This window comes from Exophiala spinifera, assembly GCF_000836115.1.
Source record: "Exophiala spinifera strain CBS 89968 unplaced genomic scaffold supercont1.5, whole genome shotgun sequence".
In the NCBI taxonomy this organism is placed as follows: Eukaryota; Fungi; Ascomycota; class Eurotiomycetes; order Chaetothyriales; family Herpotrichiellaceae; genus Exophiala; species Exophiala spinifera.
In genome coordinates, this window is record NW_015622517.1 from 1,797,975 (window position 1) to 1,819,349 (window position 21,375).

General features: G+C 53.1%; 9 protein-coding genes across 9 annotated transcripts; 4 read left to right on the top strand and 5 right to left on the bottom strand.

Moving 5' to 3' along the window:
* Positions 1-593: 593 nt before the first annotated feature.
* On the top strand, positions 594-2,606 carry PV08_07204 (uncharacterized protein; the record flags this gene model as incomplete). Its single annotated transcript, XM_016381535.1, has 7 exons — positions 594-881; positions 928-1,050; positions 1,103-1,255; positions 1,407-1,445; positions 1,495-2,304; positions 2,356-2,428; positions 2,491-2,606. The coding sequence occupies 7 exons, from the start codon at positions 594-596 to the stop codon at positions 2,604-2,606; spliced, it is 1,602 nt and encodes a 533-aa protein (XP_016234637.1).
* A 1,197-nt stretch (positions 2,607-3,803) lies between these two features.
* On the bottom strand, positions 3,804-4,607 carry PV08_07205 (uncharacterized protein; the record flags this gene model as incomplete). Its single annotated transcript, XM_016381536.1, has 1 exon — positions 3,804-4,607. The coding sequence occupies one exon, from the start codon at positions 4,605-4,607 to the stop codon at positions 3,804-3,806; it is 804 nt and encodes a 267-aa protein (XP_016234638.1).
* A 2,081-nt stretch (positions 4,608-6,688) lies between these two features.
* Positions 6,689-7,822, top strand: PV08_07206 (uncharacterized protein; the record flags this gene model as incomplete). The annotated part of the gene is made up of 2 exons (XM_016381537.1): positions 6,689-6,907; positions 6,980-7,822. The coding sequence occupies 2 exons, from the start codon at positions 6,689-6,691 to the stop codon at positions 7,820-7,822; spliced, it is 1,062 nt and encodes a 353-aa protein (XP_016234639.1).
* Positions 7,823-7,849: 27 nt separating this feature from the next.
* On the bottom strand, positions 7,850-8,895 carry PV08_07207 (uncharacterized protein; the record flags this gene model as incomplete). Its single annotated transcript, XM_016381538.1, has 2 exons — positions 7,850-8,659; positions 8,707-8,895. The coding sequence occupies 2 exons, from the start codon at positions 8,893-8,895 to the stop codon at positions 7,850-7,852; spliced, it is 999 nt and encodes a 332-aa protein (XP_016234640.1).
* Positions 8,896-10,080: 1,185 nt separating this feature from the next.
* PV08_07208 (uncharacterized protein) lies at positions 10,081-12,186 on the top strand (the record flags this gene model as incomplete). Its single annotated transcript, XM_016381539.1, has 1 exon — positions 10,081-12,186. One exon carries the CDS (start codon positions 10,081-10,083, stop codon positions 12,184-12,186), a length of 2,106 nt encoding a protein of 701 aa, XP_016234641.1.
* Positions 12,187-12,944: 758 nt separating this feature from the next.
* On the bottom strand, positions 12,945-15,037 carry PV08_07209 (chaperone DnaK; the record flags this gene model as incomplete). The annotated part of the gene is made up of 2 exons (XM_016381540.1): positions 12,945-14,634; positions 14,688-15,037. The coding sequence occupies 2 exons, from the start codon at positions 15,035-15,037 to the stop codon at positions 12,945-12,947; spliced, it is 2,040 nt and encodes a 679-aa protein (XP_016234642.1).
* Positions 15,038-16,027: 990 nt separating this feature from the next.
* PV08_07210 (uncharacterized protein) lies at positions 16,028-16,870 on the top strand (the record flags this gene model as incomplete). The annotated part of the gene is made up of 1 exon (XM_016381541.1): positions 16,028-16,870. One exon carries the CDS (start codon positions 16,028-16,030, stop codon positions 16,868-16,870), a length of 843 nt encoding a protein of 280 aa, XP_016234643.1.
* Positions 16,871-17,211: 341 nt separating this feature from the next.
* PV08_07211 (uncharacterized protein) lies at positions 17,212-18,164 on the bottom strand (the record flags this gene model as incomplete). Its single annotated transcript, XM_016381542.1, has 2 exons — positions 17,212-17,856; positions 17,970-18,164. 2 exons carry the CDS (start codon positions 18,162-18,164, stop codon positions 17,212-17,214), a joined length of 840 nt encoding a protein of 279 aa, XP_016234644.1.
* Positions 18,165-18,799: 635 nt separating this feature from the next.
* PV08_07212 (uncharacterized protein) lies at positions 18,800-20,785 on the bottom strand (the record flags this gene model as incomplete). The annotated part of the gene is made up of 1 exon (XM_016381543.1): positions 18,800-20,785. The coding sequence occupies one exon, from the start codon at positions 20,783-20,785 to the stop codon at positions 18,800-18,802; it is 1,986 nt and encodes a 661-aa protein (XP_016234645.1).
* Between the last annotated feature and the right edge of the window lie 590 nt (positions 20,786-21,375).

Below are 21,375 nucleotides of genomic sequence, written 5' to 3' on the forward strand. Positions count from 1 at the left end.
CGTCCCGGCCGCTGGCCGCTCAGTCCGCATTTCCAGAGCGTGCCATACGTGACGCACGCCTTACTGAGAGGCATCGTACCAGGAAACAGATAAAGAACTGGTTCGAAGATCGCTGGAAACAGTAAAGCTGGATGCCGATCTTGTGGATTTCAGGAGTTTCAGTGCGTAATCGTGTATCATTGGCCCGTTGACTATCTTGCCGTGGAACCTGTCCCAACACGCTTGTGCAAGCCACAGGCTTGATTGTACGTCGCGCAATTCCGTGTGATTTGGGGAATTGTCCTTCAAGATACTCCCTTGCACCTAGCCGAGGCAATGGTGGAGGAGTTCCTGCGGAAAGGGTTCCGATAACGGGCGTGATTCGTGGAGTGCAGACACGACGTGCTCATTGTCGACAATCTGGACGAAGTAAAACAGTCTAGACGCAAGAGGATGCTTACAATCGCAAAGCCACCACATAAAGGCCTGGCGCTTGGCATCAAGCCGTGCTCGTTCTCGTCTCAATGTGGTGGCGGGGACGATGGATATAAAGTCGAGAATCTGCCCCGGGACCAGTGAGAGCTCTACTCCCATATCATACACTCCCCGACACCATGGTCCGCGACTGGAAAGAACTCGTCGCTCAAAAGCGTGCCGATGTTGCCAAACAGCTGCCTCAGGAATGGCGTCTTCCTCAAGCCATCTTGGACACCGTCAGCGCCGCTGCAGACATTAGTGTTCTGGACGTCCCTACGAAATGCGGTCTGTTGACGTCGAAAGAACTCGAGATCACAGAAAAGTATGATGCTGTCGACCTGATTGCCAAGATGGCGTCGAAGGATCTCTCTGCCTCTGAGGTCACGCTCGCATTTTGCAAACGAGCTGCAGTGGCGCATCAAGTGGTGCGTGAAATGGCAACCAGAGAAAAAAGCCGCTGACAAGCCTCAGACAAATTGTCTGACTGAGATGTTCTTCGACAAAGCTCTGGAACGGGCAAAGTACCTCGATGAGTACTTGCAGAAGGAGGGAAAGCCAATGGGTCCGCTTCACGGTATGCCCATATCTCTCAAGGTAAGCGGGCCTCAGGGAAGACTACCATTGATGACCGACTTACGTTCTGGAGGATTCATTCAACCTCAAAGGCATCCATGCGACAATCGGCTATGTCTCCTTCATTGAGCGACCAGCGGCCGATACCAACTCCCCACTCGTTGATATTCTCCTTGCGAACGGCGCTGTCTTGTACGTCAAGACCAACATTCCGCAGACATTGATGGTGAGTGAGTACCGAGCGACCCTTGTCAATGGAGTCTAAGCGTCGACATGCATGACAATGCAACGCTGTGTCCTCGGAAGGACGAAGGCACTCTTCAGTCGGCATCCGAGGCCTCATTCATCCATGACTTCGACTGACACTGGTTTCGTAGACGGCAGATTCGGAAAACAACGTCTTCGGACGAACACTCGTACGTCGTAGCTTTCAAAACCGCAGATCAGACAGCTGACTGTCCGCAGAATCCTCATAAGCTCAAGCTAACTGCCGGCGGTAGCAGTGGCGGAGAAGGTGCACTCGTGGCAATGCGCGGTTCGATTCTAGGGGTCGGCACTGACATCGGAGGCTCCATTAGAATCCCGGCCTTCTGCTGCGGGACCTACGGCTTCAAACCTTCCGTGAACCGAATTCCTTTCGGAGGGCAAGTTAGTCCAGTAGCAGACGGTCTACCGGGGATCATGCCCGTTGCGGGACCCTTGGCACACAGCCCTCGAGACCTGCGGCTGTTCTTGGAGACCGTCATCCAGTCGAAGCCTTGGGACTTTGACTATACGGCACTGGCGATCCCGTGGCATCCAGTCCCAGAGCCCAAGTCCCTCACGATCGGTGTTGTCCTTCAATGCCCTACCTGGAAGATCACGCCGCCCATGTTGCGGACAATGAAGACAGCGGTCGAGAAGCTCAAGCAGGCCGGTCACAACATGGTGATGCTTGAAAAGTTCCCTTCGTTCAAGGCAGCGACGGACCTGTCCTGGGACATGTTTGACATCGATAATGAAGGCACCGGCTTCAAAAACATTCAGGCGTCAGGAGAGCCGCTGGTCACCTCTGTCGCTGACTTGTACACGCCACCACCAGGAGGTCGCAAAGACAAGACCTTGGACGACCTGTTCAAGATGAACATCAAACAGCTTGAGTTCCGCCGGGACTGGCTACGGGTCTTTATGGAGAACAAGTTGGATGTTATACTTGCCCCCGGTTCTCACAAGACGGCGGTGCCTCACGACACCTTCAGATATCCTCCGTACACCGTGATGTGGAACCTCCTCGCGGTGAGTGACTTGCTGGAGACAAGATGGATAGTATGGCTGATTTCCCTGCAGTATCCTGCTTGTATCATTCCATTTCTAAAGGCAGATCAAACAGTCGACAAGCCTGACGCGGAGGTGCCCGATTGTGAGTGTGCCCAAACCTGCAGGGATAGGATGAGACGATCCCCAGCTGACTCCTTTTACTAGATGACCCACAAGCTGTAGATGGTGCTCCTTGTCATGTGCAGCTTGTCGCTAGATCGGAGCAGGACGAAGAGCTAATGGCGGCGGTTGAGCTGGCAGCAAAAGCACTCAATGCTTGACGTACCCTGCACACACACACACCTCTAGGGAGAGAGCCTTCTGGCCTGTACGGAGTCAGTAATTCCTACGTACGCAGTACGGATACCATATCCGTCATGTAGACTACTTCCCTCTCGCAGTCATATTGTAGGAAACAACATTGATCCACCCCTAACGGTGGCTGCTGTAAGTTTGCAACTACAGCTTCGGACTCCGGGTTGGAGGGGCAAATCACTGAGATCAGTGCCCAGTGATCGCCCTCCCCGTTTCCAGAGCGGCCCGTATCCAGTATCCGATGCCGCGGCGCCTCACTAGTTAGCCCGCATTAGCGAATGGCCTAGAGCGCACCATTACCAAATCTCACACGTTCCAGCCCAGTGATCCACTGATCCACTGATCCTCCCCAGATAATAGATCACCTCGTCCCTCTCCCAGATCTGTGCAACCTAATCTTGCGATGCGACTCTGTTTGCGGGGATACCGAGCAGATTGCATCAGATTGAGACGCCGGGGAGCTCAAAAACGGTCGAGAGTTCATGCTGGGCACCGAGCACCGGGGAGATTGAGCGGGGGCCTGGAAGAATGTGACAGCGCCCAGGTCACACGAATGTTACAGGGTTTCCAAGGTGCGCTGCAATTCTACTGGGTGTCTTACTCTCGAAAAAAACAGGGCAAGGGTAGACTGCAGCGCGAGGCGAGTTGCGATTGTCCCGGCACCGCAAACCGCCCTGCCGGCCTTACCAGCTTCATGCATACATTTCGGTGTCTGCTGGGAATGTGGCGCTCGACAGAAAGCCGAGTGTCCTATCACTAGGGGAGAGTGTGATGCACGCATGGCCTGGCTTTCCAGTTTGCCATTCGGACCGCATCTTTTGCTCGCCATGAGACTGTCCAGGGCTTTCATCTCCCTGTCCCACCCGGGGTCTTGGAATGCGAATGCCCTGTTTGGCGTGGGGTTGGTGAGCACATGTGGGAATCAATCACATCATAGAAAATGAATTAGGAAAGTTGCTGTCTCATTGCTTTTCATCCTTCAGCTTTTGACAGATTCCCTCCTGTCCCGTCCTGAGACCCAGATAACAGTGTTACAACGCAGTACGGAATCCAGTGCCGGCTGGACGAAATTCCGCCACTGCCAAATCAGAACAAGATGGTCCCCACCCTTGCAAAGTCTCAGATTTCCTCCCCATGACGATGGCACTAAACTAGCAGAAGGCCTAGCACGGGGTACCTGTAACGTGAGAAGCAGGACATTGCTTGGGCAGGCTGATCTCTGCGTCTTGGACCTCGTTTAGTTCCTTCACCACCTCTGCGGCTGAACGATACTGCCCGAGCCAGCATTTCGTGATGACACTGGCCAAGGGGAGCCTGGACAACTCGTGAAAGTGGTGGGGAGCCGAGTGGTTACTGTTCCAAGAAGGCTCCACGCCAGTGGTGATTTGGTACATGATGCTTCCCAGAGCAAATAGGTTGTCTTGCACATCGGCCCTTGTGGCATCGGCGCCGGGGCGCACAAACCCCGGATCAGGCCTCTCGAGCGGCATGGAGCCATCGATGGATGAGCCGGTGAAGTCGTAGAGCTTGATATTTCCTTGGTTGTCCATGAAGAGGGTGTGGCAGTTCAAGTTGGCCTTGATGACACCCTTGCTGTGGATGTATGCACATGCGTCTGCAGTCTGGATCGACCACTTCAACGCCAGGGGGAGGGGAGGTTGCCTTCCTGCTTGTGCATAGAGTCGCAAGAGTCCGCTCAGGTTTTGCATGAACCCCTCAAGGACGTGCCCATGATCGACCGCGTATTTGAACTCGCAGATTCGGTCGTGATTGCCGAGCCTTTCATAGATCTTTTTTTCGAGTTGGAGTCGTCGACGAGCCTCGTCGCCCACGTACTCTGGGGCTGTCTCCAAGGTAACTTTCATGATGTTGTGTGCATCAATGGCGAATACATGCCCGGATGGACCGGTACCAAGGCACCGCATGGCTGACATGAAGGTTTTATGGTCTCTATCCGGAGACTCCATGGTCCAGAAGCATCGAGTCACAAAAAAGGGCGTGCAAAATGGTCGGAGGAACGTTGTTCCCATTTGTTCATTACATCCGAACTGCGATGTGAATGAGAGAGAGAGAGGGAGAGAGAGTACGAGCTCGAACTGGGCGCGGGGCGAGGGTGTGAAGGGGTAATAAGATGGCCAAGGCAAGGATTCAAGCAATGCAAGGGAGGGAGGGACTCACGGTCTCCAGAACTCGGTTTCGACAGGCGGTGTCTCGATGCTCGCGGCGATACAAGATCGGTGGCTTGACGCCAATAACCTGTCACATGCGATGATAGTAGCATTGTGAGATTCAATGAGCTCGCGATCGTGGGCAGCCTGGTTCACTTGTTGCAGTCCTGGCTAGCGCGGCTCCCTCAATTTATAGTCGAACACCAACTCCGAATTCATGGTATTTGCAGCAAGGTACTAGGTCGATGCCGAGCTGCCCATATGGCCTCAATTGTCCTTCTTCCTGTGTCCGAAGTATTAGAAGGCACACTGCTGTTTAGCGTTTATCCTGGAGCTCGAATCGTCGCGTCATTCTTTTCCTTCTAGGAGTACTCGCCCTCGGAGTACGGACCCCTTACGGCCTGTCCTCATCGCCAATTGGCATGAACAGCCTATTGTGTCACTTTTCGTGGCTCTTACTTTGGTGCTTGTAGCAGCTGACATAAAGTCTGATATTTGAAACCCGCCCATTACAAATGCCATGGTGGTTCAAAGGGGTAAGACCGGTGAGTGGCGACACGGTAACTAGACTTTAAAGTTCACCCAAGACAGACATCCGGCCCCAATGTGCACAGAATGACAAAAGAACAGACTCAATATCTATCTGACTTCTCTAGTGCAGGGTCCCTTTGATGAAGCATCTCTCCGTGAATGTAATGGCCTACTGTAAGTGTTGTCTTTCTTATGACAACAGGGGTGATCCCAGTCTCTGTCTCACCTGAACCTTGCGGCTTGCTCCGTGCTCACAGCGACGTTCCCGCCGCCAAGGCCCTAGTATTATGAATTGGATCTCTCAAATTTTGGTATAAATTCTACCTGAATTTCGGGAGGATGGCCGAGGTTCGTGAAATCTATGGTCGCTTCTACACATCACAGTTACTGATTTTCCGCAGTTGGTTATGGCGTGGGACTCAAGTTCTTCAACTTGGGCTGTTTATCAGTCTTTCTGTCTACACTTCTCATGGGTTTATCCCGCATGGGTTCGAATCCCATTCCTCTCATACCTTTTTGCTCTTCGTTTTTTTTTTTGCATGTCTGGCAGGACACTGTCTTCATCGATACTATAACAGCCACCTCCTTCGAAAGGGTTGCGAGGTGCTTCGAGCTTTTGGGAGGGGAGAGCACAGTCCGCCAAGCCGCAATAGAGCTAGCTCCCTCCGGCTACATAATGTACGATAACCGAGATAACGTCGCCGACCCGTCACAGAGTCAATCATTCCTACAAACATATCTCGGTCTGCAGACGTACCGAGTCTGAGAGTTTCTAACTGCCTTGATATGGTGCGATTGAAGAAGGTCTGCCCATCCTCAGCCTAGCTGTGAGTGTTGTCATGGCCGTGCAGAGCGCTACTTTGCGCACCAAGACAGGCTGCTTGACATGTGAGTCGCCCCATCCATCGAATGCTGCTCCTCGTGGCATTATTGTGTGCTAAAACGTCAAAGGCCGGAGTAGGCGGAAGAAATGTGGCGAAGAAAAACCTCACTGTCACAAGTGTATCAAGTCTAACAGACCTTGCGTGTGGCCGGGCAAGGACGATCTTCGGGATCGTCGACATACACGAGCGTCGGGATCGCCAGCATCACCGCCAACCAGTCCGGAATCAACTCCCTCTCAGAAGGCACCATTATCAGTGACAAAGTCGCCCGCGGCAATAAAGCAACCGGCGGCGTCCATTTGTCGCGAGCTTTGCATCAACACTGACCTATTTAACTCCATCAAATTCCGATCGGATCTCGAAGTTGATTGCATTCGACATTTCTTCCTAGATTTTGTACCGTTGTTGATCTTGTCTTCTGCACATCCTGGGTTCCATTCAACATACATCCCTGAAACGGTTCATATGTTACTCGAATTCGACGGCCTAAAGGATATTGCACTGGCCTGTGGCGCTGCACACCTGCACACTGCAACCGGGAATATGCAATTGCAGGAAGCCGGTTTCGCATATTATTCTCGCGCGACGTCTCAGGTCAGTCGAGCCCTCAGCAATATTGATTGGAGCCGTGATCAGTACAATGACGCCGTATCGATGACCGTTACCTTTTTGTATATCCATGGAGTGAGTGTGGTCCAATTTACAGCCTGGCTGCCTCCTTGGAGCGAAATGGTTGGCTAACGACTTTACCATCAGCTGTTCGACATGGGCACGAACAAAGATGTCCCGAAACATGTTAATGGCGCCATCCAACTGATGAATGTTCGCTGCCGAAACTCACATTCCTCCCCACTGGCACGACCAATCCACCGTATTCTCTGGGAGTCCATCCTTTATCAAATGTTCCGTCAGACTGTTCGACATCCATTTACAATTGACTTTCAGCCTGACCTGGATTTCGCAACAAAAGCAGAATCGATCTTGCGATCGCTGGCATTTCCCGATGCTTCGTTGGCAGATAACAGCCCCGTAATTGGTTTTCCCTTGAAGCTCCAGAAGCTCATGCTCGAAATAGTCCAGCTTTGCAAAACTTTGTCTCGGCCCGAGGACCATGTACTACGTCGACTGCACAAAGAGATGAAGCAATGGGAAACATCAATCCCAGACGACGGTTGTTGCAGCGACGACGATAACGAGGTTGGCATACCAGGTAACCGAAAACAACGTGCTCGGTCATTCTATGAGCACTCCACGAGCCTGCATATTCTCGCGGCATCCCTACTTCTGGACTGGGTCTCTAAATCTACTGCAGTCTCTGACCCCGCACGCCGTCATGTAACTCCATGCAGTGAATCGTGGCAGGTTGGTAGGGCTCTACAGATAATGCGATGTTCTCGAGCCAAAGAAGACTGGTCAAAGTGCTATCTTGGTTCATGGCCAACTCTAGTCATTGGTTATGCAGTGGATTCCCCCGAAGATGTCGCTTTGATACGAGAAGACCTGGAACACAGGTATCAGACACTATATTGCAGAGAGGAACTCTCGTTCCTCGCCGAGCTAGAGGACGTCTGGCAGAAAAAAGGCATCTTGGTACGGTGATCAAGCAGCTTTGTGTGACGTGTGGGTCTATTTTTGTGGTAACTGCTCAGGAACTATCGTCAAAGGCGGTTCCCCTAGGACACCGCGGCGGGCATTCTCCATGGCTAGTGTCTCCATACTCGCCAGAGTCTCCGTCGTATGCGTACCGAGATGTGGGATCAGCAAAGCTCGCTCGTTTCTCAATAGTCTCTCATCGACTTCGGGCTCCTTTTCATACACATCCAGACCGACTGCTGCAATTTTTCCGGCATCCAGCGCTTCTGCCATGGCGGCCTCGTCAAGGATTGCGCCGCGCGCAGTGTTGACAATGACAACGCCAGGTTTCATCTTTGCGATCTGATCCTTCCCGATGAGATGCCTGGTACCTTTGGTCAGGGGCACATGGACGGAAAGGACGTCGCTGTCGGACAACAACTGGTCAAAGGAAACATATGTTGCTCCATCAGCTTGGTCAGCTGGAAGCTCTCTTCGATTGTGGTAAATTGCATTCATGCCGAAAGGCCGGACCCTTTGTACGACCGCCTTGCCAATACGGCCCATACCAAGGATACCCAATGTCTTTCCTTCAGGGTCATGCCCAAAGTCAACTCCCTTTTTGAAGTTGCCCTCGTGGATGCTGTTGATGGCGGGGTTTAACTGTCTCAAAGCTCCAAGAAGCAAGAACACCGCCAGGTCTGCAGTTGCATTCGTCACCGGATCAGGTGCGTAGGTGACAGTGATGTTCCGCATGGCACACGCATCCACATCGATCTGATCATAGCCTGCTCCATTGTGGCAGATGAATTTCAGGGTCGGCGGGAGATGGTCGATGAACTCCTTGTCAAAATTCCCGGCAATCTGGTTCGGATTAGAGCGATGAGACGACAAAAGAGACTCCTACTCACTGCACCGCTAGCAGAAGTCCTGTAAATCGCTTGAACATTGTGATACTTGTCGCGAACATCTGTGAAGAATTCCTTCCGCGACTTACTCGTCACCACTTCACATTGTGCGACTTGGCACAGCGCTTCAAATGCGGCCAAAGCATGTCTTACCGGATCAAAGAAGAGTATGCGAGGTCTTGTTGCTATCATGGTGCTGTTTCGAGGCGGCACATCCGATCTGTTTCGAGTATATAGGTACCCTTCTGCTTGTTGGTACTTATTCGGGGTTCTATTGATCTGATTAACATGAATCGAAGCGGTAATTCTTGCATTATTACAGCGGTATGCCTCAAAAGCCTCGGTTGGTAAACTGTCGGCCATAAGATTAGCTCAAAGTGGACTGGACAGCCTTGACCGCGAGCATCGGCATGGCATTGCGAACCAGGGCCCGATATTGGGATGGCCACTCCGCATGTATTCCGAGTGTGATACTTCGTCTTGTACCCGAGGAGAAGCAATTGCTTTCTTGAATGGAGAGGAGCAGCACTATTTTCCAACCGTGAACACGAAGAACGTAGTTTCAATGGTCTATTAGACAAAATAAAATAGAAATCGATGACACTGGACAATCTTCTGGGCGACGACGCTGAGACTCCCGTACTCGAGGCTGCCAGAATCATGACGGGATCCCTAAAGGTGACGAAGACAATCTCTACAGCATGTTCGCATCCTTCTGTTGGCATCTGAATGTGTCCGTAGGCACGAAGTTGCTGCGATAACGACGGGACCCTTCGCTGTTCGCCATCCCCCTCCGTCTCCCCACCAGGAGCATCACAGACAAATCACTTGGGCGAATCCCACTGCTTATATCATCGCCCAAGGCACTAATCTCCTCTGACCTTCCCCAAGATGAAGTCTTGCCGTCCTTGAAGAGCCTGAATCGGTAGCCAACACCTGCCGGATGATGCGATGGTGTCTCGCCGCTTCAAAGATTAGTAGGCAGTCCAGACCTCCAATTTGCCGCTCCTGGGGATGCTGACATGGGACGACGCCAACACCCCCGGTCTTTGCCCTGTCAGTGCGATCCCGCAAGATGTCTTTAAATAAATGGCGAGTGTTTATTAGTTCTGGGTTTGTCACTCGTGTCTTCTGACAACGAGGTCTGGGGCAAAATCACTCAATTATGACGATCTGGCTTGAGGACATATAAATTCTACAGTCCAGCAGTATAGTTCGATGTCAGGACATTGTTAGAGGTAAGCCCATTTGGTCGTTTACTGTTCTCGTCATCCCCCATTGAAAGCAAACATGGTAGAATTCGTCGCGGAAAGAAACCATCGCCGCCGTCAGCGACGCATACACCATCCGTCTCGTCCAGGTCGGAGACTCGACAACATGGCCTTCTTCCAACCCTCAGATTGGCACGAGGGTGAGAAAGCCATTCACAAACGGACACGAGTCGAATACAATGACAACCCGACATCTCCCTTTCTCTACCCTCGTGCCGCACACCAAGCTTCCCGCTACCCACTCCTGGCATTCGGCGCCCTCGACAGCGACAACAACCCGTGGTGCACTGTCTGGGGAACAGGCGAGCCACCCATCGCACAAGCCATCGGTCAGAGCGTCCTAGGTATCCGCACAGTCGTTGACGCGTCCTTCGATCCCGTGGTCCAGGCCATATACCAAGGCAAATCCGACGGCGAAGTTCTGCGCGAAGACGGCACCACTCGTCTCATGAGCGCCTTGAGCATCAACCTTGAAGAACGGGGACGTCTCAAGCTGGCAGGCTATGTAGTAGCCGGCGCTCTGAACGTCAATCCAGACTCCTCCTCCGCTGCTACGTCTCCCGACACCTCTATCAAGGACGAATCGTCCGGTAAAGCAGGCGAGATCCAACTAGTCACGCAAATCACTCAAGCTCTCGGCAACTGTCCCAAATACCTCAACAAGAAACTGATCACGTCCTCGACCCCGACACCCAAACTTCTATCGACATCTCCCCATCTCACCGACGCCGCCCTGGCCATCATTGCCAAGTCCGACCTCTTCTTCCTCACAACCTCGCACGAACACGAAGACATGGACTGCAACCACCGCGGTGGCCCCCCGGGGTTTGTGCGGGTTGACCAACCCTCGTCCTCGACGTCTCCCACATCCCTAGTCTGGCCCGAGTACTCGGGTAACAATCTCTACCAGACCCTTGGCAATCTCGAAACCACCCCTCGAGCGGGCCTGGTCTTTCCCGACTTCGAGACGGGCGACGTGCTCTACGTGACAGGCGAGACCACCACCCTCGTCGGCACCGAAGCGTCCAACGTGATCGCGAAATCGACCCTCGCCGTACGTCTGAACATCACATCGGCACGACTTGTCCAGACAGGCCTGTCTTTCCGCGGCACACCCACCGACGACGCCACGCACGGCCTATCACCGTACAACCCGCGCGTGCGGTACTTGTTATCCGAACAGAAAGAGACCACCACCGCGGGCGCCACGCCAGGCTCTTCCCCGCCGACGACTGCTTCCCTCGTGGCCAAGACCCGTCTGACACCCACCATCACACGCTACCGTTTCGCACTCGGCGACCCGGCGGTCTTCGGGCCCTGGAAGCCAGGACAGTACGTCACCTTGGACGTCTCGGCCGATCTGGACTTGGGATACAGCCACATGCGGGACGACGACCCGACGAGTCTCAACGACGACTTCATCCGCACCTTCACCGTGTCCAGCGTTCCGGGGGCATTGGGCGTCCACGGGGAGGAATTCGAGATCACGGCTCGATCGGTAGGCACCGTGACGAACTGGCTCGAACGGCAGCGCCCGGGGATGTGCGAGGTTGGGATCCGTGGGTTTGGAGGAGACTTTGTGTTCGACTGGGGTGACACTGCCGCCGACAACAAGGCCGATACCAAGACCGCGAGGAAGAAGACCATCGGCTTCGTCGCAGCCGGCATCGGCATCACACCGCTCCTTGGCCAGATGGGTAGCATTCCTGAGGACGCCGACGACGGCAGCAGCAGCAACACCGACAACATCAGCGCCCCCGCGTCACCACCGCGACTCAGGGTCTGGTGGAGCCTGGGTGCCAAGGACGTCAATTTGGCTCTGGACATTTTACAGACATACCCTCGCCTGAGCCGTGCGACGAAGTTGTTCATAACTGGTTGGACGGGGGGCAGCGGCCAGAGCACGTCTTCGACTCCAGCTGCCGGTGGCGCCAAAGCGCATACAACCACAGAATCGGACGCGGATTCCGCCGTGCTGGCCAAACTCGCCGAGACCGGCGTGACGATCTACAAGAGGAGACTGGCACGAGAAGACTTGTTGGATGATCCCGGGCTGAAGGACGACGGCAATGACAACGCAGCAGCCGATGCCGACGACGACGACACCACGAGAGTCGACAACTGGTACATATGTACCGCGCCCGCCATGAGAAAGGTCGTTCAGGGATGGATGCCGGATAAAGCTTTCGTCTTTGAGAATTTTGATTACTGATTTTTGACGTCGTCACGTTGCAACGAACTAGTTAACTGACTGGGACTGTCCGAGCTTGAGCCTGAGGTACTTTTCAGTAGGTTGTAATTCACCAACTAACTATTATCACACCCCAAAGAAGAAAAAAATACATCCCCGTTCCTCCAATCTTCTTCCTGTTGTTGCACCGCTTTAAGAGTGACCAAAGTTCACAATCGACCGCGGCATGTCTTTTCATCATCGTCGAGCTGCGAGACCGTCGACGTATTGCTACGTCTGCCTTGGAGGCCATTCCACCGACTGCTCCTCCACGCTGATGGGGTCGTTCTGAGCGCCTTATTACTACGACATTACCAAACACAACATACCTTGCCTCTCAATCTCGACACAGGAAAGATCAACCTACCGTTACGAGGGGGTCTTGAGAAGAACGAGTACATACATACATACTTCCGTACCAATAAACAACATTTGCACAATCTCCCTTTTAGTGGTATCTACTCACGGTGACCCCCTGCATCTGCTATTCACAGAGACCCAAAACAATATCACAATCATCGGAAATCATAGGAACAAGTGGCAGGAAAACAAGGACCCAAACGCCCTCTTGTCTAAACTTGACCGACCTCCGTCCTTTCTCAAGACGTTCAAGTCAAGCCCAAGTCTAAAATGCTAGTGACTACTGCTGCAAGTTTTTCTCAGGTATCCTTCGTTAAAAAAACAAAAAAACAAAAACTCAAGTTTCATGATACCAGACCCGGCCTGAGACAGATTCCAGCTCACAATTCATCATGGCCCAAGTCATCGTCATCATCTGCTCCGTAGTCTGGCATTCCTCCGGCGCCGCCACCGTACAACTTGCTCGAGATCGGGTACGCTACTTGAGACAACTTCTCGTATTGCTCATCAAAGTCGTCTTTCTCGGCGGTGTCGGCGTTTTCGATGAGCCATTCTTGGGTCTCCTTGACAGCGTCCAACAGAGTTTCCTTTTCTTCATCGTCGATCTTGCCACCGAGCCCCTCGTCATCGTTGGCCTGGTTCTTCAAAGAAACAGCGTAGTTCTCGAGCTTGTTACGGGCCTCAATCTTCTCTCGAACCAGCTTGTCCTCTTCGGCGAATTGCTCGGCCTCTTGAACCATTCGATCGATTTCTTCCTGTGACAGACGGCCCTTGTCGTTGGTAATGGTGATGGATTCGGACTTGCCAGTGCCTTTGTCGCCAGCTGAGACTTTGAGAATTCCATTGGCGTCAAGTTCGAAGGAAACCTCAATCTGTGGCACACCGCGGGGGGCCGGAGGGATACCGGTGAGTTCGAATTTGCCCAAAAGATTGTTGTCCTTGGTCAGTGATCGTTCACCTTCGTACACCTGGATAAGGACGACCGGCTGGTTATCAGCAGCCGTACTGAAGATCTGAGACTTCTTGGTGGGGACGACGGTGTTGCGGGGAATCAATTTGGTCATGACACCGCCGGTGGTCTCGATTCCAAGAGTAAGCGGGTTGACGTCCATGAGAACGATGTCTTCGGTACCGGCTTCACCGGACAAAACACCACCTTGGACAGCGGCACCGTAGGCGACGGCCTCATCAGGGTTGATACCCTTGCTGGCCTTCTTGCCTCCGAAATATTCTTCAATCATGGATTGAACCTTGGGGATACGGGTAGAACCACCAATCAGGACAATATCGTCAATGTCGCTCTTCTTGACCTTGGCATCCTTCAAGACCTGCTCAACTGGCTTGAGGGTCTTCTTGAACAGGTCCATGTTGAGTTCCTCGAATTTGGCTCGGGTCAAGGTCTCGGAGAAATCGTTTCCGTTGTGGAAGGCTTCGATTTCGATGCGAGTAGACATTTGAGATGACAGGGTTCGCTTGGCTCTCTCGACTTCGCGCTTCAGCTTGCCCATGGTCTTGAGGTCTTTGCGAATGTCGACATCGTTCTTCTTGTTGTAGAGTTTGACAAAGTAGTCGATGACTCTCTGGTCGAAATCTTCGCCACCGAGATGGGTATCTCCGGCGGTTGCCAGCACCTCGAAAACGCCGTCTTCGATCGACAGAAGAGAAACATCAAAAGTACCACCACCAAGATCGTAGACGATGATCTGGCTCTCCTTACCCTTCTTGTCGAGACCGTAGGCAATAGCTGCAGCGGTGGGTTCGTTGACCACGCGAAGAACAGTCAGACCAGCGATCGTACCGGCATCCTTTGTGGCTTGTCTCTGGTTATCGTTGAAGTATGCTGGCACCGTGACAACAGCGTGAGTGACTTTCTTGCCCAGGTATGCTTCGGCGACTTCCTTCATCTTGCCCAAAACCATGGCGGAGATTTCCTCGGGAGTGAAGGTCTTCGGGCTGCCGGCAACCTCGACGGTGACCATAGGCTTGTCATCTTTGTTGACGACCTTGAAAGGAAAGTGCTTAATGTCTCGTTGGATGTCCTTATCCTGGAACTTGCGGCCAATTAAACGCCTAACGACGTGTCAGTGGGATTCGCTTTGCGTGGCAGGTCACTTCGAACTTACTTGATGTCAAAGATTGTCCTCGTGGGGTTCGCGGCGTATTGATTCTTCGCTGCATCTCCCACTAACCGCTCATCGTCCGTGAAGGCTACATAAGAGGGAGTAATCCGGTTTCCTTGGTCGTTTACAATGATTTCGACTTTGCCGTGCTGCATCACACCGACGCAGGAGTAAGTGGTACCCAGATCGATACCGATGACGGTGCCATAGTTGGCGTCCGACTCGTTCAAGGGAGTCTGATCTTGGGCGTGTACGGAACCGATCAAAGCCAAAGGACATACAAAAATGAGGAGGAGGTAGAAGATGGTTGTCCACTGGAACGCGGAAGAGGATCCTGAGCCACGTCGAGCCATGTTGGCGGGCTCTCTTTTGCAAAGGAGATAAGGCGCGAGAATAGAAAAGGTGGTTGTGTCGAGGAGGGAGGATGATGGTCAAGCGACAGAAATATTTATTTGGCGGCGCAGCGCGAGAGTTATCGATACGCTGTCCTTTTGGCGGAGCAATCGTTACTTTGGTCCGCCGCCAAGCCGTCCAGGGGGCCCCCTTTCTGGACAGCCTGGCCTTTGCCGTCCCTTGAGGCTTCTACACAATGCCAGACTATTCCACCATGACACACCGAAAGCGTCTCGTTCCACTTCGCCTCAATGACGCCTAAAATTGTCCTTGTGCCGCCCGAAGCTTGACCCCAAGACGCCGCAAGAGGCTGCAGTCTTTGTGGAGACTTTGCTTCAGCCTTGTGGCGACCTCTCGAGGGTTCTACATGAGAAAACCTGCCTCTCCCAGATTCTCAAGTGTAGTGTCGACGTGTCCTTTCTACGTGAAAGCGCAAGACTTGATATTTCTCGCAAGTCTCTACTGCCTCGAAAGTCTCGGATAAGCCAGCCGCAACCATGTCGTGTCAAACGTGGTTGAGCAACCTTAGCTGCTCGGACTTCTAGGTATCTATCTCAAGTTGCCACACAGCCAGTGCACATCTGGCAAGTAGATGGCTGGATCTGTGCACCCTTTCACACACCTGTGATGTTGATGTTCGTGAGTATCTGGACATTATGGTGGATTTCGTGCGATTGAACCAGCACAGCAAGAGGCGGACGTTTTGCGGGGATTTTGGGACTCTCAACGTCATATTGCCTGCGAGTACTGCATCGCTCTTTATCGAACGGTACTGTTCAATCAACATGTCCATCTAAAACAGTTACCTCCCTGTTATGCTCAAGAGTTCGCCCTCTGCCTCTACGAGGACCTTCTTACATCGTCTAGGACCGCACTTCAACCACATCCACCAACCAACTCCCACCCATACTCCCACCCTACGCTCCCCGATCCACACATCGTCTCCCGGGATGGCCAGCATAGACACGTCCCTCCACCCTCACACCTCTGGGCGCGCGGCCAAATTCGCTGACGCGCACTCCTCGCCACACCCTCTGATTCTGTACGGCGGCTGGTTCTGCCCGTTCGTCCAGCGCTCCTGGATCACACTCCACGAAAAGCGCATTGCGCACCAATACTTTGAAATCAACCCGTACAAAAAGGAACCCCAATTCCTCGCTCTGAACCCGCGCGGTCTGGTGCCCACGCTCGCCGTACCCGTCGACAAGACTGGCGAGCAACAAAAGCCGCTGTACGAGAGCATAGTGATCTGCGAGTACCTGGACGAGGTGTACAACTCTCCCGAGGAGAATGGGCCTTCGCTGCTCCCCGAGGACGCATACGAGCGGGCCCGGTGCAGGATCTGGATTGACCATATCAGTTCCAAGATCGTCCCGGCCTTTTACAGGTTCATGCAGCACACGGACAAGAAAGCGTACACGCTCGACGAAGCGCGGCAGGAACTCTTGAACGGGATCAAGACCTTCGTCAAAGAGTGCAGCCCCCGCGGGCCCTTTTTCATAGGAGACCAATTCAGCATGGTGGACATAATGCTCGCGCCCTGGCTGTGCCGGTTGTTCCTGTTCGACGTGTATAAAGGGGGTGTTGGTATTCCCGAAGAAGGACACGGCGGAGAGGACGAGGCCATCTGGGCACGGTGGAGAGCGTGGGCAAAGGCCGTACAGGAACGAGAAAGCGTACTCGACACTTTGAGTGATAAGGAACAGTACATTGATGCCTACAGAAGATATGCGGAGGACACGACGCAGAGTGAAGTGGCCAAGGCAACGAGAGAAGGAAAGAGGTTGCCGTAGCCTATAAGTCCAGGTAAGCCTATAGTTGGCAATATCAAACGTCTAGGTGAGTGACTCTGTGATTTGCGCTCTTTGCCAGGCAGAGATTTGTTCCTACGAAATGACTCAAGGAATCTAGACAGTGTTTTGTCCCGGGATGGCCCTGCCTCGTGGGAGAATTTCCACGCGGACAGCTTATTTCGCAAGGACACTGATATAGTCTCACAACCGCGATAGTAGGCCCTTCGTGTCTGCATCGTATGTGGGCGATCATAGCCCTCGAAACACAGTACCTCCACTCTTGTCCGACGGACAAACATCATGGCTCTCGGTTACAATGTCCAAGTACTGCGCAGAATCTCTCACCGCTTCGCCTCCCCTCTCAGATCGCCACCTAGCCCATAGCCACGGATCTTCTCCCATTCAACCTTTTGCCTCGTGACAGGTAACTGCCGTCTCAAGTTTTTAAAGCTGCTCTCGTTCATGCCCACAATCGTCCTGTTCACTTCCTCTTGGTACTGCTTTTCGATCGCCGCAATCTTCCTCACGATGCTGCCACCATCGCTCCCACCGACGTCCACACTGTCGACTTCCTTCTTCGTCGTGAGGGCCACGTTGCCATCCTCATAGTAGTGCACGTTGACTCGTATGCTGCCGCTCAGCGAAGACGATTTCGGGTCGAAGAGGAACAAGCTGCGCCACTGGCCGCTGATGAAGTTCTTCGGGCTGGATTTGGTGCTGGAGAGCAGAATCGCAATCTGGCTGTCGTCCGGCGTGGCGCAGACGGTGTACGCAGACGAGGACGTGGGTGGGTAGTGTTCGGAGAAGTGTGCTGACAGGGATTTGAGGACGGATTGCACCAGCGTAGAATGCTGGGTGTCGTGGGTGTAGGATTGAGGAGAGCTGGCTTTGGCGGTTGTGTGGTCGAATTCAAAGGACGTGGAGGAAGCAGAGTCGTAGTATCGTGGAGGACTGGAGGAGATCTTGTTGTAGCCGGACACGAGGACCTGTAAAGTTGGTGTCGTCGTCAGCTGCATATAGAACGGGTAGGACTCCAAGGGGCCTCGCACAGCTTCGGACAAGGAGGAGAAGGTCAGGCACGCCTAGAGGATACACGTACATGGTCACTCGCTCCAGGCAACTTGACAGCGACGAGTTGTTCTTCATTGTATTTTTCAAAGGCCGGCTTTAGTTTGGCGACCAGCGCTGGATCATCGTCGGATGTCAGGGCCTTGATGTCCTTGACAACGTCGGCGAGCTCGGAGGGGGGAGCTCCCTCGATGAACGAGGAGGCAATATCCACGGTTGATCCCATTGCTTTTGGCACCTCTGTCGAGTACTACTGGTTGAACGGGTGAGTGATGTGGTGTTGTAGCGGTCCGCTGTTCGAGGGGACTTGTTTATTAGATGGACGGGATGGGACGCTCTACGCCGCAGCCTGGTGTGGGGTGCTTTGCTTGCTCGCTCACCTCAGGTACTCCGTACTCGTGTTCTCTATCTACGACCACACGACCACGACCACTATTTCCAGAGTCGCGATGGTCAACATGATGCTTCCAGCGGCTCTCTCGTACCGGACTTCCAGCAATCCTAATGTGTATACCAACCGCCAACCCCGGGATATGTTGGACAGTTCCCACAGCATGATGAAGGGTATTCTTATGATCCGCATCTTCTTTTAGCTATTCATCTCCAGCCTTGATAGTGCGTGGAATAAACGTAGAAGCATCGTAAGATCAAATTGAGGCCAACACATACATCCTAAAGGTACATAATCGTAGGCTCGACAAGAGTCATCATCATCCTGAAAATACATACATAAGCTCCATGAACAAGGGCACAAATGTTGTCCTCGCTTATATTGTGCCGGAACGCCGCGCTATCTACACACCGAAAAAGAAAAACTACAGCTCATCGGTCATCAGCCGTACTTTGGTCAGGTCATGCAGACTAGTCGATGGTCATACTCATCATCCCCTCATTCGTCTCGGTCATACCCTGCAGGCCGACCTTTTTGGCACCATTAAGGCTTCCGGCGCTGTTACTACGATCCCCAGCTCCCTGTCCATTGGGTTTCGAGGGCAGCTTCGACCATGCCTTGTCGTTCGTGAACACCGGGCTCTGAGGGAGAACGGGACTGCTTTGAACACTCATACCAGGCGACACGGCGCGGCGTTTGGTGTACGATGGATCGAAGTCTTCATCGCGACGGCGTTTATTGTTCACGCGGCGTGCTACTTCACCAGCGGTAGGTGGGTTGCCCGCTAACGGGGTAATCGATCTAGATCTTGAACGATTGAAGTGTTTGAGGGCCGGGTTGTCTGCAAAGCCGGAGCCTGGAGTTTCCATCGCCTCATCGCTGATGGCAGACGAGCTTTCACGGGGGATCAAGCCTGGAGGCGGTGTCCTAAACCGTCCATTACCTTCAAACCCGTTCCAGAAATGCACCCCTCCGGAATTTCGCTCTGCTTGTCGACTGAAGCTATCAGGCGCAAGCGATGTCGTGGGGTCCATCGCCATGTCTTCGATCGAATCTTGCACAGCTTCGGCCGTGAACACATTGCCGGCTGGAATGGTCGGTGAGGTGACGGTCGATACCGTTGGGTCATTCTCGTGCACCTGACGGATGACTTCCGCCTCGCGCCGGAGTTCTGTCTTGGTCGGTTCGGACTCCTCCAGGAGCTGCGCACGGATGCGAGCGAATCCTTTAGTCTTGGGGAGCAAGTTGCTTCTTCGAGTAACAGCGCGCCTGATGACGCCTCTCGGACCATCAAGTCCGTCCATATCTGCTTGCGACTGACCACTGCCGTTTTTGTTGGGCATGCTGGAGTTGTTGTCTTCACTGTCAGACAAATGAAGATCGTTGGTACCCAAGCTTAGACTTTCACGACGGGACTGGATTTGTTGCTTGGTTAGACCCATTCCAAAGTAACTGCCGCCTGAGTTCTCCACGCTCTTCAACACGCTAGGCGACAGCGGTCCTGGTGATTGCTTGGAGCTGTTCATGCTTACGCTGCTTGAACTATGTTGACTTTTACCCTTTCGGGTGCGGGCCCTCCTAAAACTCATCAAATATGGCTGGAAACTCATCAAGCTTGCTTGTGCCGGCGATGGAGGCGGGTTGTTCATCCACTCTAGTCCTGGGCTATTCACGACTCCTAGCATCGAACCTGCATTTAATCGTGACGCTGCAGGAGTACTGAGAATGGCATCATCGATATCCCGATCGATGGCCATATCGTCAGAGTCTGAATCGCTGTCTGACTCTGAATCTGAACCCAGCATATTGATACTACTGACAGAACTAGACAAGTTTGTACGTTCATGTGTCAGTGACCATAACCCATTCTGATTGCTTGGTGAATCCAGCACATTGTTTGCCAAACTTCTTCTGGGGGGAATTTGAATGGCCCGGCCAACATTCGGAGAAGCATCGGGTGACGATTCGGCCAGGGTGGTCTGATGCAGACTTGTGCATGCTCTTGTGTAGTCTAAGCCTCTTGATCTCCTTGGAAGCATGGAGGACGGCGAACCGTATATCTGGGAGGAATCCAGCTTTGGCGACAGAGGTACTCGAGGAATATTCGCGCCGGAACTGGTATCGAAACCATCTTTTGCAGGCATGTGCAGGCTCAGTCCCCGGATATGCATTGAGCTCTTCGAGGGGGTGTAAGGGTCAGAAACGATGGCCGAGTCATCCTTAGAAATTCGTCGTTGTGGCTCCCGGAAAGCAGGTGAAGGTGAGAGGAAAGGTTTGGGAGCGTCGGACATGGAACGCGGCTTGGGAGAGCCTTTGTGGGAGGTTCTTGCGGACCGCGGCGTGATTTCTCCCTCACTCTGCTCAATTTGCTGGGTCAGAGTCGACCGGTTCGAGGGCGATGCACGCTGGCCAACTGTGGGTGCGTGCATGATAGACGTCGACATCTGCATCGACATGACTGGCGTTCAGGAGGACAAAGTCGATAAGAAACGGGTGGAGGAAGACATGTCGGCAAAGGGGTCTACTGGGGTCGGGATTACATAGTGCGACGAGCCGAGATATTGCTGTGATGGGATGATGTCTCGAGGAATCCGATACAGGTTGTTTGATACCTACACATGTAGTCGTGTCTTGGACGGCGGTTAGTGAGTGCAGCCGGCGTTATTCTCCGCGGCGAGAAGGTCGCGCAATATCTCGTATCTCGTATCCGCCGCATCTGAAGCTATTCCAATTGGGCACGCGAATATCTCACCACTTCCCCGTGCAATTGTATCAGGTCCTCATATCGTCAATTCACAGGGTATTCGACTCTATCTTGATACCTTTGCTATACACTATTATGGATTTCCCACGTGGTTATGCGCCCCTCCCTGCAGCTCTATTGACCCTGCGTGCCTCGCGTGGTTGCAAATTTGGAACTTGTTGCGAACCATAAAGGAGGCGCTTTGGCTGACAACGATCATGCAAGTACAAATGCTGCTCCTACGTGCCTTCTGCGCCCTTCTTGAAACCCCTCTCGACCTTGCAGAAATAGATCAAAGTATCC